General features: G+C 35.5%; 1 protein-coding gene across 1 annotated transcript in view; it reads right to left on the bottom strand.

The window, feature by feature from the left end:
• Positions 1-2975: 2975 nt before the first annotated feature.
• IL17RD (interleukin 17 receptor D) overlaps positions 2976-14741 on the bottom strand; it is a 53163-nt gene continuing 41397 nt past the window's right edge. The window contains exons 10-13 of the mRNA XM_075052720.1: positions 14210-14320; positions 12186-12370; positions 8578-9514; positions 2976-6290 (exon numbers count right to left, since the gene is read on the bottom strand). Coding sequence (XP_074908821.1) covers positions 6175-6290; positions 8578-9514; positions 12186-12370; positions 14210-14320 — 1349 coding nt within the window. The 3' untranslated portion in view covers positions 2976-6174. The remainder of the gene's footprint in view (positions 6291-8577; positions 9515-12185; positions 12371-14209; positions 14321-14741) is intronic.

Raw genomic sequence — 14741 nt, 5'->3', positions numbered from 1 at the left:
AACTGGCTTGTGACACACCAAACAACTCCTCTGATGCATGTCCCACTCACATTGTTAGTATCTGATTTCATAACCAGACCCACTGAAAATGGTTGAATCATCTGATAAATAAAGCATTACTAAAAAGGGTGTGGCCACAGCACATAAAAGGCTTAGAAAATGTTACTGAAAAAGACCTTTATATCGTGATTCTTGTCCCGCAACTTGCACTGTAGATTACTTTCACCAAGCAGTCGCTAGCTGCAGTAAAAACACTCTTGGCACTCATTTCATCAACGTAAAATCCTTCTGGGAACTTTTTTCTTTGAAACACAGTTTAGTTTGGAACTATGTAAAGAATAAATAAAACAAGTCCATTCCCTAAGTGTTTAATTTTCCCTTTCGCTATGCTAGGCATCCAGTCTTCTGACAAGCTTAATCCCTTGTAATTGGGTTAGAAATAAAATTTTCTCAGCCTCAAAATTGGCAACTTCCATTTTTAGTTTTGATCTGTATTTTTAGTGTACAGTCAAAGGTAATAAAGAACTCTTGGTCTGCAGTTGTTGGCAATAGTCAATATTCCAATAAAAGGCAGAGCATAGCCTCCAAAGGTTGCTTCACTCTGATATGGGAAAAACACTGTATCAGTCTCCCAGGCCCTTTATATAATGCCAGGTTCCATGTCTGTTAGTAAGAAATGAATTCCTTAGGAAATTATGTTATGATTATCAACAGTCAAATATTTTGGTTAAGTAAAATCTCATCATAAACATGGTTGGCTATTACAGAAATTCAGAGCAAGTTATGTGGACTATTATGAAATAAATTTACCTGACTTGTATAATCAGCAAGACTGCCTCTCTCCAAATAGGTCCTTTTGCACACCATTAGCAACTAAACAGTTAGAATTCCAGCTAAATCAGCAGCCCAACAGGATGGCATTCCATATACTCACTCACGCTGGCTCAACCTTCCATCTATTGTCAAGGCCTGTGTACCTAATTGGCAGAATCTGGAAAAAAAGTAGTTTGATTTCTGTGGTAAATCAGCCTTGAATTTTACAGCTCCCTATCCATTAAAAATGAAGTCTTTTTATTACTTGATGAAGAAAATTCTCCAGATGTTAATTTCTTCTTGCACTGATGCTTACTATTATAACTATTATGTCTATTAATAGTTTATTATAAACTATTATATATAACTATATATAACTAAATTGCCCACCCACCCCAGCATCTTTCATATTTTCACATTGCTGTTTTCAAACTCCCAGCCTTCCCAAAGTATCTGCATTGGAGTAAAATACCAAAATCACTAAGAACTGAGCTTTCAGCATTGAGGTAGGTTATGGGCAAACACTTCAATTTCTGGTCATTTAGGTGACATCTGACACTGAGGAAAGAACACTTCCTTTTCCTCTGCTTTTTGCAAACAGGACAATATGACCAATCTCTACTTTTTCCATGGACTACTGTAAGTAAGAAATCATTGTCAAAAGTGCAGCTGCCCGTAAAAATGAACATCATTGGTAAATCAGACTTTAGATGGAAAAATTCCTTCAGCTGATCTATAGCACCACCTTTAACTTCTGACCTTTTAGAAATAATTAAGCTCTGACCAGTTACAGTTTGAATGTACATACTGTGTGCAGTGCACGTTTTTCACTAACTCAGAAAGTATTTGCTGTTGTGTGGTTTTGGTTGTTTGGGAGGTTTGGGGGGGGGGGGGGGGGCAGATTTCAGTATCAAGTCACCACAATATTTAAATGCAAGATAAAAAAGGAAAATGAGAGCTTGTTTCCTTAAGTTTTTTGAGATGGATTATCCACATGCACATCCTTATATTGAAGCATATCTTTTCACATCCTCAAGGCGGAAGAATTTTGGCCAACAGTTCCCAAACACCAGGAAAGCATCCTGAGGGTTCTCATGTTTTAAACTGAAGATATAAAAACTAGAGCAACACCTTCTTTCCATTTTCTTTCAACCACAAAGTCCCTCATGTACAGGGCTCCAAGACAGAGGACAGAGATTAGGACTGTGGGATATACATATGGATAACACATCTGAAAGAAGTCCAGTTCAAACACAGAGAAGTAACTTATCAAATTCCCTTTTGAATTACTAATGCAACTATTCACATGCTTAGTGACCCTTCAGAATGTCTCTGATTTAACTGGTGATAGAATTAGGAATTGTGTGATCGAGGCCCAACCAAAGACAACAGGTATAAACATTTTAAACATCATCCTGTAAATTCAACATAGCTAATGTGTACACAAACTATCTAATATTAAGGAAGCAGTTCAAGTCTTCAGTAATAACAAGTTTTACAGACTCATTACAGATTTTTCTACAGAATTCTAAGCTTCATTGTGCGAGACCAAAAGTCCATTATAAAACCCTTCATTTACCTGAGCAACTTAAGGAATGCGAGTGATTTCAAGGCTTATCCCTGAAATCACAGTTTGCAGGATTCATCGACTGAACAGTGCTTTGAAATCCACTTGGATGAAAACAAAAAAACATACAAATCTTAGGTAATGATCACATCTTCTTTGACAAAACTAATCCAATCCAGGTTATTATGGTTTTGTAGTTGGTGTGGATAGGTTTCATGTGACATGCAGAACCATGTACTGCTAGGAGACGTTCAAGGAGTATATAGGAAAAATAATTACATAAAATCATATTAAGGCAGTTTTATTAAAAAAACAAACAAACAAAAAAAAAAAAAAACAACCAAAGAAAAAAAAAAACAGACCCTGTCTCTCCAATATAAAAGTTTTAGAAAATTAAAGTTTCTTACAGTTGCTTGACTATATTAAACACACATCAAAATACCTGTTTCACTTCCAGATGTAGTATGAATAGCAGTTAAAGAGTCTCGTTACTTGTGTGGTGTCCACAACCGCATTAAAAGTGTTTTGGATAAAAACAATTGGACTCTTAAGTCCAATCTTCTTATATTACTAAGAAAAGCCCAATGAAAGAAACTGAACAGTAATGTTTTATTTTGATATTTGACTTCTAAATTATAGTATCATAAAAATTTTATTTCTGCAAATGTCAGCTGCACTCTTTTTTCAACAGTTGATGTGTTTGTGTACAGGTACAAATTATGGCAAAAACTATACTTATCATTTAAAATGTTGAACACGCTGCCGTATCTCAAACCTTCAGCTTTCCAACTTTTTTTCCACCCTCCCAGAAAATACATTTTAAAACATCCAAACAACATCCACACACTTGAGTCTAGTAGAAATTAAAGGGATCCCTTCACTGTTAACATTCTGTTTAGAGTTTACTAATGCTTGAAAAGAGTAGTAAGCTAACCTCTAATATGGGTATTAACATATTTGTTTTAAAAATATTTTTTACAAGGATTTTTGCTGTTATTCTTCTTGAAGGGAAAATACAGAATTCTTGCAAATTCAGTACTGTGTCCTTCCAGCTTCTCAATATACACAATATTTTTCTAATTTTATAAAGCACTGTAGCTTTGCAAAACAAAACAAAACAAACCCCAAACTATGCTAAATCAGATTAAGTATTACTTTTCTCAATTTTGTATATTTTAAGTGTGGGCTTGTCCTACTCTAAATTTTCAATTAGTTAATTATATTCTCTTTCTTCTGAGGACATATAATATGCTGTTTCCACCTTATGCTAAGAAGGAATGGAGGAATTCTTCTTTTCTCCCCCTCCCTCCCAACAGATTTGATTGGCATCTGCATAGATCTTACAATTAAAAAAATAAAATTTGCAGGATTGTACAGCAAATTTTGAAGAAATAAAAATAAAAACATTAATGACAAGTGATTCTTTGTGCAACTGCCTTCATCTGTTTTCAAAACTGAGCTTTCTTAGAGCTCAAAATGAAAACCTAATTCCATTAAAGTAATACCAATTCTGCTACTGAATTTAACGGAACCAGAAGTCTTTCCTATCTTTAGTCTAGCATAAAATAAACAGTATGTGAGCTGGGACTTTCCATGGAGGAAAGCAGCATTGCCTTCACCAGCTAACTGCTAAGAAATTGCCTCCTCCTCATATTTGGCAGCTTTGGCACTTCTGTGCACAGCAGCTCTTCAGCACACAAATTTTGTAACCTTTCTGCCTGTCTTATCAACCCAAACTTTCTATTAAAATGGCAAGAATGGCACTGAATCAAGATCCTTCACAGCTGGATTTAGTGGAGAACCATTTACCTCTAGATTATTCTGCCTAGTTTGACCCAGGTATATTTCCACTTCAAAGAATGGGAAAACATGAAGAATTTTGCTTTCAGTACAGCTCAAGGCACAGCATAAAAAAAAAAACCATGATGAAGGTGCAGATGATTCACTATGTACTTAAAAACTACCAAAAACTTACTTGGGTGCTGCAAGTTTGAGGTTCTCCAGTTAAGTGTTCTTTCAAATTCAGAAAACAGGAAGCGTAAGAAACATTACATTAATGGACAAGGCCCTCCAAACCTGACACATACATCTAGTTGATCACAGAATTCCGTATTACAATTGCAAAGCATGTCGGAATTATGCCATTGATGGTTATGTTCAAATAATTGTTACAGCACTTTCTTACTCCAGTTGTGACAACAATTTCAAGTCTTTTGTTTGAAAATTCAAATGATTAAGTATTAACTGATGCAAAAAAAAAAAATTACCCTGGAGCTTTAAAGCTGCTCAGCCAAAATCATCACTGGTTTAATAGTTCTATCTCAAGCTATTAAAATGGATAATACAATGTAACAGTTATCAAAACAGTCATCTCATCTATCAAAACTGAGAGAATATTTGAGGTGGTTTAGTTCTCCCTTGATATATTCCTAAAGTAACCTCCTGATAGTGGAACGTGAAGACAGGTTAAACGAGACAGAATCTGACTCCATGAGCAAAATTAGCAAAGGCAAATTGATAAGGTGTCCTTTACTATTTTCTGTTATCATGCTTATTCCAATAGTGCCTAGAATTGCAGTTACATAGATGGGTTTTACTTATGAAAAGTTGCTCTTTGGAAACAGCAGGGATATTTTGGATGATGGTATATCTACCTGGTCACTGCAGAAGAAAGGACATGCATGCTCTGTGTCTTTAGATAAACGTGTCCAGTTTTAGTTTTGGCATTTTTTGTTAATATAACACTAGTAATATTATACTATCTTAATCAGTAAGTAATGATAAGTAGTACGAACCACAAAATAACGCATAGGCTTCTGTTTACTGGTTGGCTCAAAACAAAGTATTCATGCCTGTTAACTGCTTAACTGGTTTTACCCCAGGTAATCTTGTAGCAGTATGTTCTTGAAGGGTAGTATGAAATCCCCCATAAAGCATACTCATCTCATGGCTGAAAAAATCCAGAATGATGCCTTAAATACAAAATCTGGTCTTCCTTCCCCCATCTCTTTAAAGTATTCTTTATATTAAACATTCCAGGAAGAAAACGGGAAACTTCAGTTTCCTTGGTATCACTCAGCATATGCAGGATCTATACTGTTGTCTATTATAAAAATGATACCTCAGACTCAATATGGTACTATTTGTGAGTCATCATAGCCAGATTGTGGAGAAGAGATAGAAGAATCATACAGAAGAGAGAGACATGTGCTTATCTGAAATTAAATACTGAGACACATTTACATTTGGGAAAGAGAGGAGACTGTGAGGAAAGGAGCTCAAACATTTCTAAAAGAAAATAATTTCTGCTGATGAATTTCTAGATCTCACATTTGGCATTTTATCTTGCTTCTGAAAATAATCCTGCTCTCATTCGCTATAACACCCCTGCTATCAAGTATGTCAGCACTTAAAACTAGAGGCTGGACTACAAAATTTACTAAGACTTAATGTTCCAAGCTATTTTATGTCCAGTTGCAAGATTATTTCTAGCAAAAAAAAAAAAGTCAATTTTGATTATGGCATCTGTAAACAATGTAATATCATAACATTTAAATTAATAATAGGAACAATTTTGAAATGCATTCTCATCTATTTTTCCAAGCTGCATTTTTCAAATCATGAAAGACCAACAGATTCAAGTTTACTGGCTATAAAAAAATCCCTTAGGAATAACAGATCTTCTTCAGGGAGTATTTGTTCCTTCATGTAGATGTAGTGCTGAGACAGTGTGGTAGTTAAACACAAACAGAGGCTGTTGATAAAGTGGCAATGCATAACAATGCTGTAATGTATTACAAAGGAGCAATTGCCTGCAGTTCGTCAGTATGGATATGGCAATGAAGTTCTGCTTTACATATTCCAGGCACTAAGAATTTTGTAGCAGTGATTACAGGAGGTTCTTCTTCTCCTATAAAAGGAAAAAAAGTGAGGTTCATTAATTGAAACACTGATTTTCTATTTGGTCAACATTTTAGAAACAATGCAAAGAAAACTTATGAAAACCCTCTGGATCATAATGCCATACATTCATGATGCTGAACTACCATGCTCAGTAACTCCTTATCTAAAGAATTAATACAAATTTTCTACCCAAGCAGGGCTTCTTAAGAGAAAATCTTGTTAGTGAATGGACCTAGTAAAGGTTTGGTTGTTGGTACTTCCTCAAAATTAAACTGGTTTGAACTTCAGTTGATGATGTCCAATATGATGATCTCTTTGAGAAACTTTTCTTTGCAGATCAGTAGTCTGCACATGAACTGCACCAAAAGACAAAGTATTACAAGTTATGTGATTTATGATTTTAATTGAAAAGATTAAATCAAACTGTCCTTTAAAGAAGAAAGGGAAGATCTACCTTGAGACGCTAAATGACAGAGCTATTCACTTCTGTTCTGACCAAGTAACGGATAAAAAATAGGTAGCCAGAACAGAAATTGTACTGTGAATTCAGAGTAACAATTTGGACATGTCCAACTCTTAGAACAAGAATAAAAGCTAAAAAATTCTATCTACTCCTCACATGATTAGGCATATAAATACTAGGGCTATAAATATTTTGTATGTCTGGGACAGTAAAAACATTTAATGGGTTGCACTATAAAAGGCAGATGATGCTCAGTTCTAGATATTGTCTCCTTTGTACCCTGTACCTAATTAGGGCTGTGGTTTGGGTGAGGGGAGGTTTGAGTGAGAGTCGGTCAGAGCGGTGCTTTTGGACAGGGACAGCAAATGGGAAAATGGCAGAAGTTATTGTGGTTTCTTAAGATGTTGGAACATCAGTGTTAAGATCCAACTCTACCAGCTAGTGCTGTAATATTTAACCTCTATAGCTGAAACATGTGAACAAGTAGGTATGTGACTTGAGAATTAATTACAGGAAAGACTGCCTCTTTCTTCCAGTGACTCCTTGGCAGCTGGGATACCCAGCTGACAGCTCCGTGATTGAATCAGGAGGGGAATACTGGTAAAGCATTCTCACAGAAAGGCCATAAATTTTAAACTAGCATCCTACTTTCATCCAACACTAGAACCTTTACAAATATCATCTGTAATTTTTCCCACAAATGTGAAAAAAGGCTATGTTAGAAGATGGCAGGAAATTAAAGAATATATTAAATTTGGAACAATAACAGAGTATTTGTGGCTTATGTAACGAAATCAGTAAATCTGGGGGTTTTCTACCTGAAAAGTTTTCAGGTTTTAGTTATTTTGTCCTATAGACTATCTAGCCTATAAATATAGATGCTATCTCTGTAAATCAACATCTCTATTCTCTCCCCCCAAGATAATTCTGGCATCAAGTATTAGTTATGAATTATCTGAATAATAAAAAAATTAATCCATTTAGCCAAGAGAAAAGTCTAACAAATTACTTCACTGTCAATGTGCATTCAAGAAAGCAGAACAGCATACCACCATCAAAATGCAATATTCACCTGTTGTAGCTGCTTAAGGAAAATCTCAGCAAACAGCAGTTTAATCCTATGAATGCAATTGCTGGAACATTCCACACTGATGTAGTTGTGATGCCAGTTCAATGTTCTGTAACTGGTAAGGTCGCATCAGCTTTTTATATAGCCTGAGGCAATATCTACACCTTCTAACCATAGGCATCTAAGCTGGGTATCTATTTCAGAGAGTGTCTTCCAAGCATTTAAACTCGTCCACTGAAACCCGTTTGTTCATTCCCCCCAGGCCCATATCCAGTGAAAAGCCTAATGTCATTCTGAAACTTCAGTTAACCGCAGTACAGACTATATTCCTAAAGGTTCTAGCATGTGTTGGAGCAAAATAGGATGTCAGTTCTAGATTTATGGCTGTTCTGTACGAATGCTTCACCATATCACCCTCTTCATTAAACCACGCAGCTGTCAGCTGAGTATCACAGCTGCCAAGAAGTCCCTGGAAGAAGGAAGCCATCTCTCCAGTAATAGGTCAAACAATGAGAAGTGACTTATTAATAGAATTTTAGTGAACTCTTATTTAGCTAAGAATCCCCACTCCCCAATAAGTTAAGGAAAAGATTCATTTTTCTGAAATTATTGAAACCTATCTTTTTTACCATCTTTATACAATGCTTACCTTTCTCTGCAGCGTTCTATATGACTCCTCACATATTATCTTAAGTATTTTGAGATGGTAGAAATATGCACACAGTAACTGAACGTAATTTTTGAAACACTGCTGTATCTTACCTAAACCTGATGATGAAGAAACACTTCCTGTAATGGAAGATGTTTCAATTTGGTCTGTCAATAGTCCTTCCATTAAAGGTAAAGATAATTCAGATGAAGGAACAGATGAATCATAGATTCCAGAATCTCGAGGCATATCTTTAAGATTTGAAGCTTTAACAACATGTAACAACGGCTGAAGAACAGAGCTGCCACCACCTTGAACATCCTGAGTTTCTACATCTTCTCCAAGGTTTAAGTGCTGAATTATACAGTGAGAGTCTGAATTCCCCGCTGAAATATTTACATCTGTTTTCAGGTAAAAATCACCATCCATCACCTGTTTAGTCACCAAGTCATTTAAAACCAAGCCTGAATCAAATTTTTCCATGACAGGCTCAGAGTAATGTAAAGAAGGTGGAGGGAAGGGAATAAATTGTTTCTCAAACCAGTCTGGTTCCTGATCAATGAACTGATGCATATTGCAAATGGCAACATAAAGGGACCTCCCAGATTTGCTCCTGAAATAATTCCTTTTACTAATGTTAACAGGAAACACCTCTGAATCCTGTACACTAAGATCTCTGGAGTGTAAATGCGAATACAGCTGAGGGAGATTGTCCATGAGTTTGTATTTGGTACTTAGATCCAAAATACCAGGGATGTCTCCTTCACAGGAGTAATCAAAGTAGACTGCAATGAACTTGCAGAGGTCATTTGAATTCTGCTTTGCTTGACGAAGCTTCTCTGCAACAGTCAACACAGCAAACAGAAAGAGTTCTCCTCTTCCTGCATCTTTGGTTATCCCTCTGTGTTTCCAGTTCTTTTTTTCAACAAAGTATTTCATTCCCTTGGAACACACAATGATGATAAACTGGGACTCGTTTATTTTTTTAATAAGCCATTCTTTCTGACCTTCTTTACAAATTTTTAGATCTTCCCACAAATCTAGAGCCACCTGGAAAAGAACAGAACATTCTGGTTGATATTCATTATAAGATATATTTGCTAATAAAATTTAAATGAGTTATATTCAGTGAGACAGCTTGTATTTATCTGAAAGTTGAGAATTAATGATTAATATAACTACAGCTTGTCTCTGATACAAATACAAGCTGTTTTAAAAGAGAAATAAGTAATAATTAACATAGCATTGACAGTGAACAACCTGGGATCAATGATACTAACTATGTCAGTAGTTATTTGCCAAAATAAGCAAGGCCTCGCATTCATTCTAAACTTGGCTTGCAGGCTGAATATTTCAGTGGGCTAAGGCAGTAGGTGAATTGCTAAAGTAAAAAGGAGAACCTTCTAGACTTTTTTTTTTTTTAAACAAGAATGCTACTTACTATATGAACCCATTTTGCTGCTTACTTATTAGATACCTAATTATACCCATGTTACATATAAATTTATGGAATCAACAAGTAACAGCGCAAAGCCAGGTAGTTGAATGTAAACTGGTTCCTTAAAAAATAAAACCACTATGGATTTGGTACATCGCAATATTTCTCAGGGAATAAAAAGAATATAGAAAATATGGCTGGACCAAGTAAATTACTATTTACTTATCTGATCAAATTAGATATCATCAATCCACAATAAACAATATATTGTGCATGCCTCAAACAATGTAACTATTGTATATCTGGATTCTTAATGTGCTGAATGTAAAGGAAATCCATAGTCATTTATCATGTTTTTCATATTAATGAAATCTGATGCCAAGAATTTTCATATCTAGATACAAACATAATTAGTGCCTATAACATCAAGCCCTTTCAGTTAGGCTGCAAAACAGCAGCAGCTTATCTCTGATAAGAAAGCTCTGAAAATTTAATCATAAGTGTTTTTTTATATTGTACTTTGTCAAATTTTCTGAACATTCTACATGGTCTGAAATGTCTGTATACACCAAGATGAAGGGCACAATGCTTTATCTCATGAAAGAAAGAATGAGCAGGAGAATAACAGAAAAAAATAGATGCAAAAGACTTCTGTAATAGATACACATCAACACTATTTATGAAGTCTTCTCTCAAGCATTTTTCCAGAAAACAAAGTATTTTTTCTCTGCTACTTCACCCATAACAGAGCGGAAAACTTTGCCATGTCAGAACACAGAGAGTAGGTGGATGCCTAGAACACAAGGACTCATGAAAACTGTTATCGCAGAGTCAGCTACGAGAACAAAGTAATCATGCCTGAAGTGGTCAGGCAGTTGGACCAGATGATCATTGTAGGTCCCCTCCAACTGAACTATTCTATTCTATGCACGGGGAAGAGAAGTCACTTTACAGCTGCTTGGCACGTACTCTGACACTACCTGTACAATGCACGTAGTTTTTCTTTTGTGTCTGTTTTTGTTTCTGTTCTTCAAAACACTGTCTGATCTCCTATCTGTGAGAAAGAATTTTTAGTGTGGCCATGTTATTATTTTAAATGACTGTTAAATGCTACTGGTTTTGTCCTTTATGAGAAAACATTCCAATTCAATGTGAAAAATGGTTGTGCAACTGTTCCATTATGCATTGAGCAACACTTTTTTGTATTAAACTCCACAGCTTTAATAATAACACATATTATTTCTGTATGTAGACACTATCAATATTTTGTTATATAAATCTTAAAAGATGCCTGATACCATGTGTTCCATGATACACAGTTATAGCAGTAACAGCTCACCTTAACACTATTTCAAAGAAGTATGGTGTAGCAGGGCTAAAGTACATCTCTAAAAAGGGGATTTAAGTAAGTTACCTATAAAACACCTTACCTGAACTATTTTAAACATTATGAATGAATTGTGAACATCCCCCAACATGCGAGGCATCGATTATGTTACTGTGTGTGGCCACTAGAGGCCAGACTTGCTGTATAGTTCAAAAACTAGTTCCCATTCACATTTAAAATCACGGTGGCAGGAAATGCAGCAAAAATAGGTTAACAATTGTCTTGCCTTTTTACAGTTGAAAAGTGAAAGACTGGCCACGTATTGATTATATTTTAGAAAGCAGTCTGAGATTCTAAGCCTAGTCGTTCAAAGTAACAATTTGAATGTCTTTCCCATAGCTTTCAATCAAAACCAAGAAAAAGACGTGCTGATTTTACAGCATTAATGGAACAGAAGGGAAGTTAAAAAAATTAAAATAAATAAAAATTAATACATAATGTCAACAATTAATCCTAATTACACAGATTTTGCTCTACGAGTAGGAGTTTTAATACATTCAACTACTTTAAAATTACAATATAAAATGTCTTTTAGGATTACTGAAGTGTATCAGGTAGACACCAATACCTCTTTGTGGCTTCTGACTATAAAGATGCAAGACCTACTTAACAGAAAAAGCAGTTAATATGAAACAACCTAAACATGGCTGAATGAAAGTCCTGGAACCAATACAGTACACATTTTCCACTACGTTGTTTTGTTTTTTTTTACATGGGCTATGATCTGTTCCTTTTCCCTAAGTAAAGGAAATGTATATAGCCAATATTTAGAAAAATAATGAAAGTTATCTCTGTGGAGAGATTGAAATACCTCACTTTCAAGCACATAATTATTATGAATTTTGGGGGTGCTGTTTCAATTACGGAAACTCTGTTTACAGAAGAAATGAGTTTACCTCACAGCCACAAAAGTCCTGAAGAAAATAAGCAAAGCATTGGATGACGTTAACGTGTTTCTGGCAATCTTTACTGGAATAGCAGATGAACACTTTTGGCCGGGGGCGAAGTCTTTCCACATGGAGACCTGCAGCATATGCTGAAGATTCTGAGCTCTCCTCATCTAGATGGGAATATATATTTTCTAGATTGGAAGAAAGAAAGAGAGTTCACACTATAAAGCTTGGTTTTGTTCCGGTTTTGTGGGGTTTGTTTTGGTTTTGTTTTTTTTTAAAACTTTTGTAGGCATGTTACTAATGCATACAGTAATGACTTTTTTCATAAGAGATTCCTTTCCTTTCCAGCCTGAAAAACAAAAGTTGCACACACTCCAGCTTATGAGTTGCTACATATGTGGAAAAAACTTTGAAAGTGAAATGTGCAATTATTACTGTACAACTCAGCAAACTCAAAAAAGGTTTATTTTTATAAATAGTGAGCTTGTTTCAACTCTATCCAGCTTCAACAGTCTTCACCTCTCTGTTCAAATAGTTTAAGTCTTAAAGATGTATCATCATCAAGAGTTCCCTGTATAACGGTCTTATTTAAAAGAAGTAAAAAAACCCCAAACCTACAACACAAGCCAGGTAAGAATATTAAACTCCAGGAACACAGATCCCTTCAGAATATCATACGGTATCTCTCTGGTGTATATAGACACACACATTTGGACATTAATTTGAAATTAATTTGAATTAGGATATGATTAATTTAAATCAAAATAGCTATTAGTGTTTCTTTCCTTGTATAGATGTTTTTATGCTGGAACATAAAAGCCTGGCTTTACACCAGACTAATTCAATCTAATTCTACAGTTGATTAAACTAATTTGGAATAAAGCATGATTATTTCAAAATAAGAATATCCATCTAGGGTTTTAATTTAGAACAATTCAAAAGGAATAGCTATTCTGGAACAACTCTCTCTGTAGACAAATCCTTACTGATTTGTCTGGGTTTTGTGTTGGAACTGTGCTAGCTGTGAGCAAAGGGATAGCTACAGAAGACCAGAAGGTAAAAGGATTTAACCCAGATGGCATATAGCACTTGCAGTATAGCTCAATGCCAAAATTCAGATGGATAACGCAGATATGTGAGGTTTGGGGAAGTAATCTCTTTTTCCATATCCATGAAACCACATGATTCCCTAGATTCTACAAAAAATGGCAATTGATTTTTAACATCTCAATGTTTAACAAGTGTGGCTTGCCAGCTCCTGGACACAGTGGAGAGAGAAGTCAGCAAAGAGGGATGGCATCTCATTTAGAGAAACATCTGCAAGTAAGTCTTCGAAAGAGTAAATTTAGGAAGATGGCTTAGGATGAAGTGTAAAGGCAACTTCCAGGAAAGTGAGCAAATCTGGAATAATAGATACAGGTAGTGTTTCAGAGAGTGCTGAGAATTGTATTGTATCACATGGCTTTACTTTCCTTCTCATTTAAAATAAATATGAATTAGACATTTCTGAGTTAAATAAGGGAATGTTTAAAATATATCAATTTACAGATCCGTTTGTATTCTACATGCTCATGTAGTACTTTCACAAATAAAATGAAACCCGAAACCAAAAATACTTCCCAAGAGCAATTTTGTTCTCTTCTTTCTACAGTGAAGTCTTGATTTGTGATACAATACTTTCTATGGTAACAAATTACCATCAAGCACTGATTAAGAATTTGCTAAAAGTTTCAACACACAAAAAAAGCTGTGGGCAATAAGGAGAGTGAAGAAGGAAAGGGGAAAGGGGAAAGGGGAAAGGGGAAAGGGGAAAGGGGAAAGGGGAAAGGGGAAAGGGGAAAGGGGAAAGGGGAAAGGGGAAAGGGGAAAGGGGAAAGGGGAAAGGGGAAAGGGGAAAGGGGAAAGGGGAAAGGGGAAAGGAAGCTCTTCAGAGAAAGGTATTTCTGGAACAAACCTACCAGTTAAGACTTTTTTGGTTGCAACAGTGCATCTTTAAGTGGAACTCTGTATTGAATAAACCCTCTTACCTTGCTGTTTCTTGCGGCACATCACTGTGAAAAGCGTTGCAAATGCTGAAATGACAACTAATGGGACTGTAATGGCAATAGCTCTTATTGGTCCAGCCCACGGAGAATGTACTTTGAAAAATAAAGCAGAATTAGCCATAAAAAAAATAAGCTATATTATAATTATGTAATCAAATCTTCACACTGGGAATGTAAAACTGCTGCAGTACACTATTAGCAGGTAATTCTCAAATATCCAGTAGAATCAAACATCATCATGTTCTGCTCCATTTTAAATTGGTTTTATGCTGACTGTCTCCATCACCACAGCATTAGAGCAACTAACACAAGTATCAAGTGCTGCATACCAACTCATACTTCGCCCCATAAGAAGAACTTTACATGAAGTGTAGTTTTGGTAAGATATGCAATATTCATTTGGACCTGACAGATTTTTATTCCAGGGTGCTGAACTAGCCACTTATAAAGAACTCTCTTTCTGCACAGATTATCTTTAGCAATGTGCATTAGGATTCAGTCCATTTTGCCCATT

The sequence above is a fragment of the Buteo buteo genome, chromosome 21, assembly GCF_964188355.1.
Source record: "Buteo buteo chromosome 21, bButBut1.hap1.1, whole genome shotgun sequence".
Classification (NCBI taxonomy): domain Eukaryota; kingdom Metazoa; phylum Chordata; class Aves; order Accipitriformes; family Accipitridae; genus Buteo; species Buteo buteo.
The sequence above is the reverse complement of the archived record's forward strand: the minus strand, read 5'-3'. Positions and strand labels throughout refer to the sequence as shown.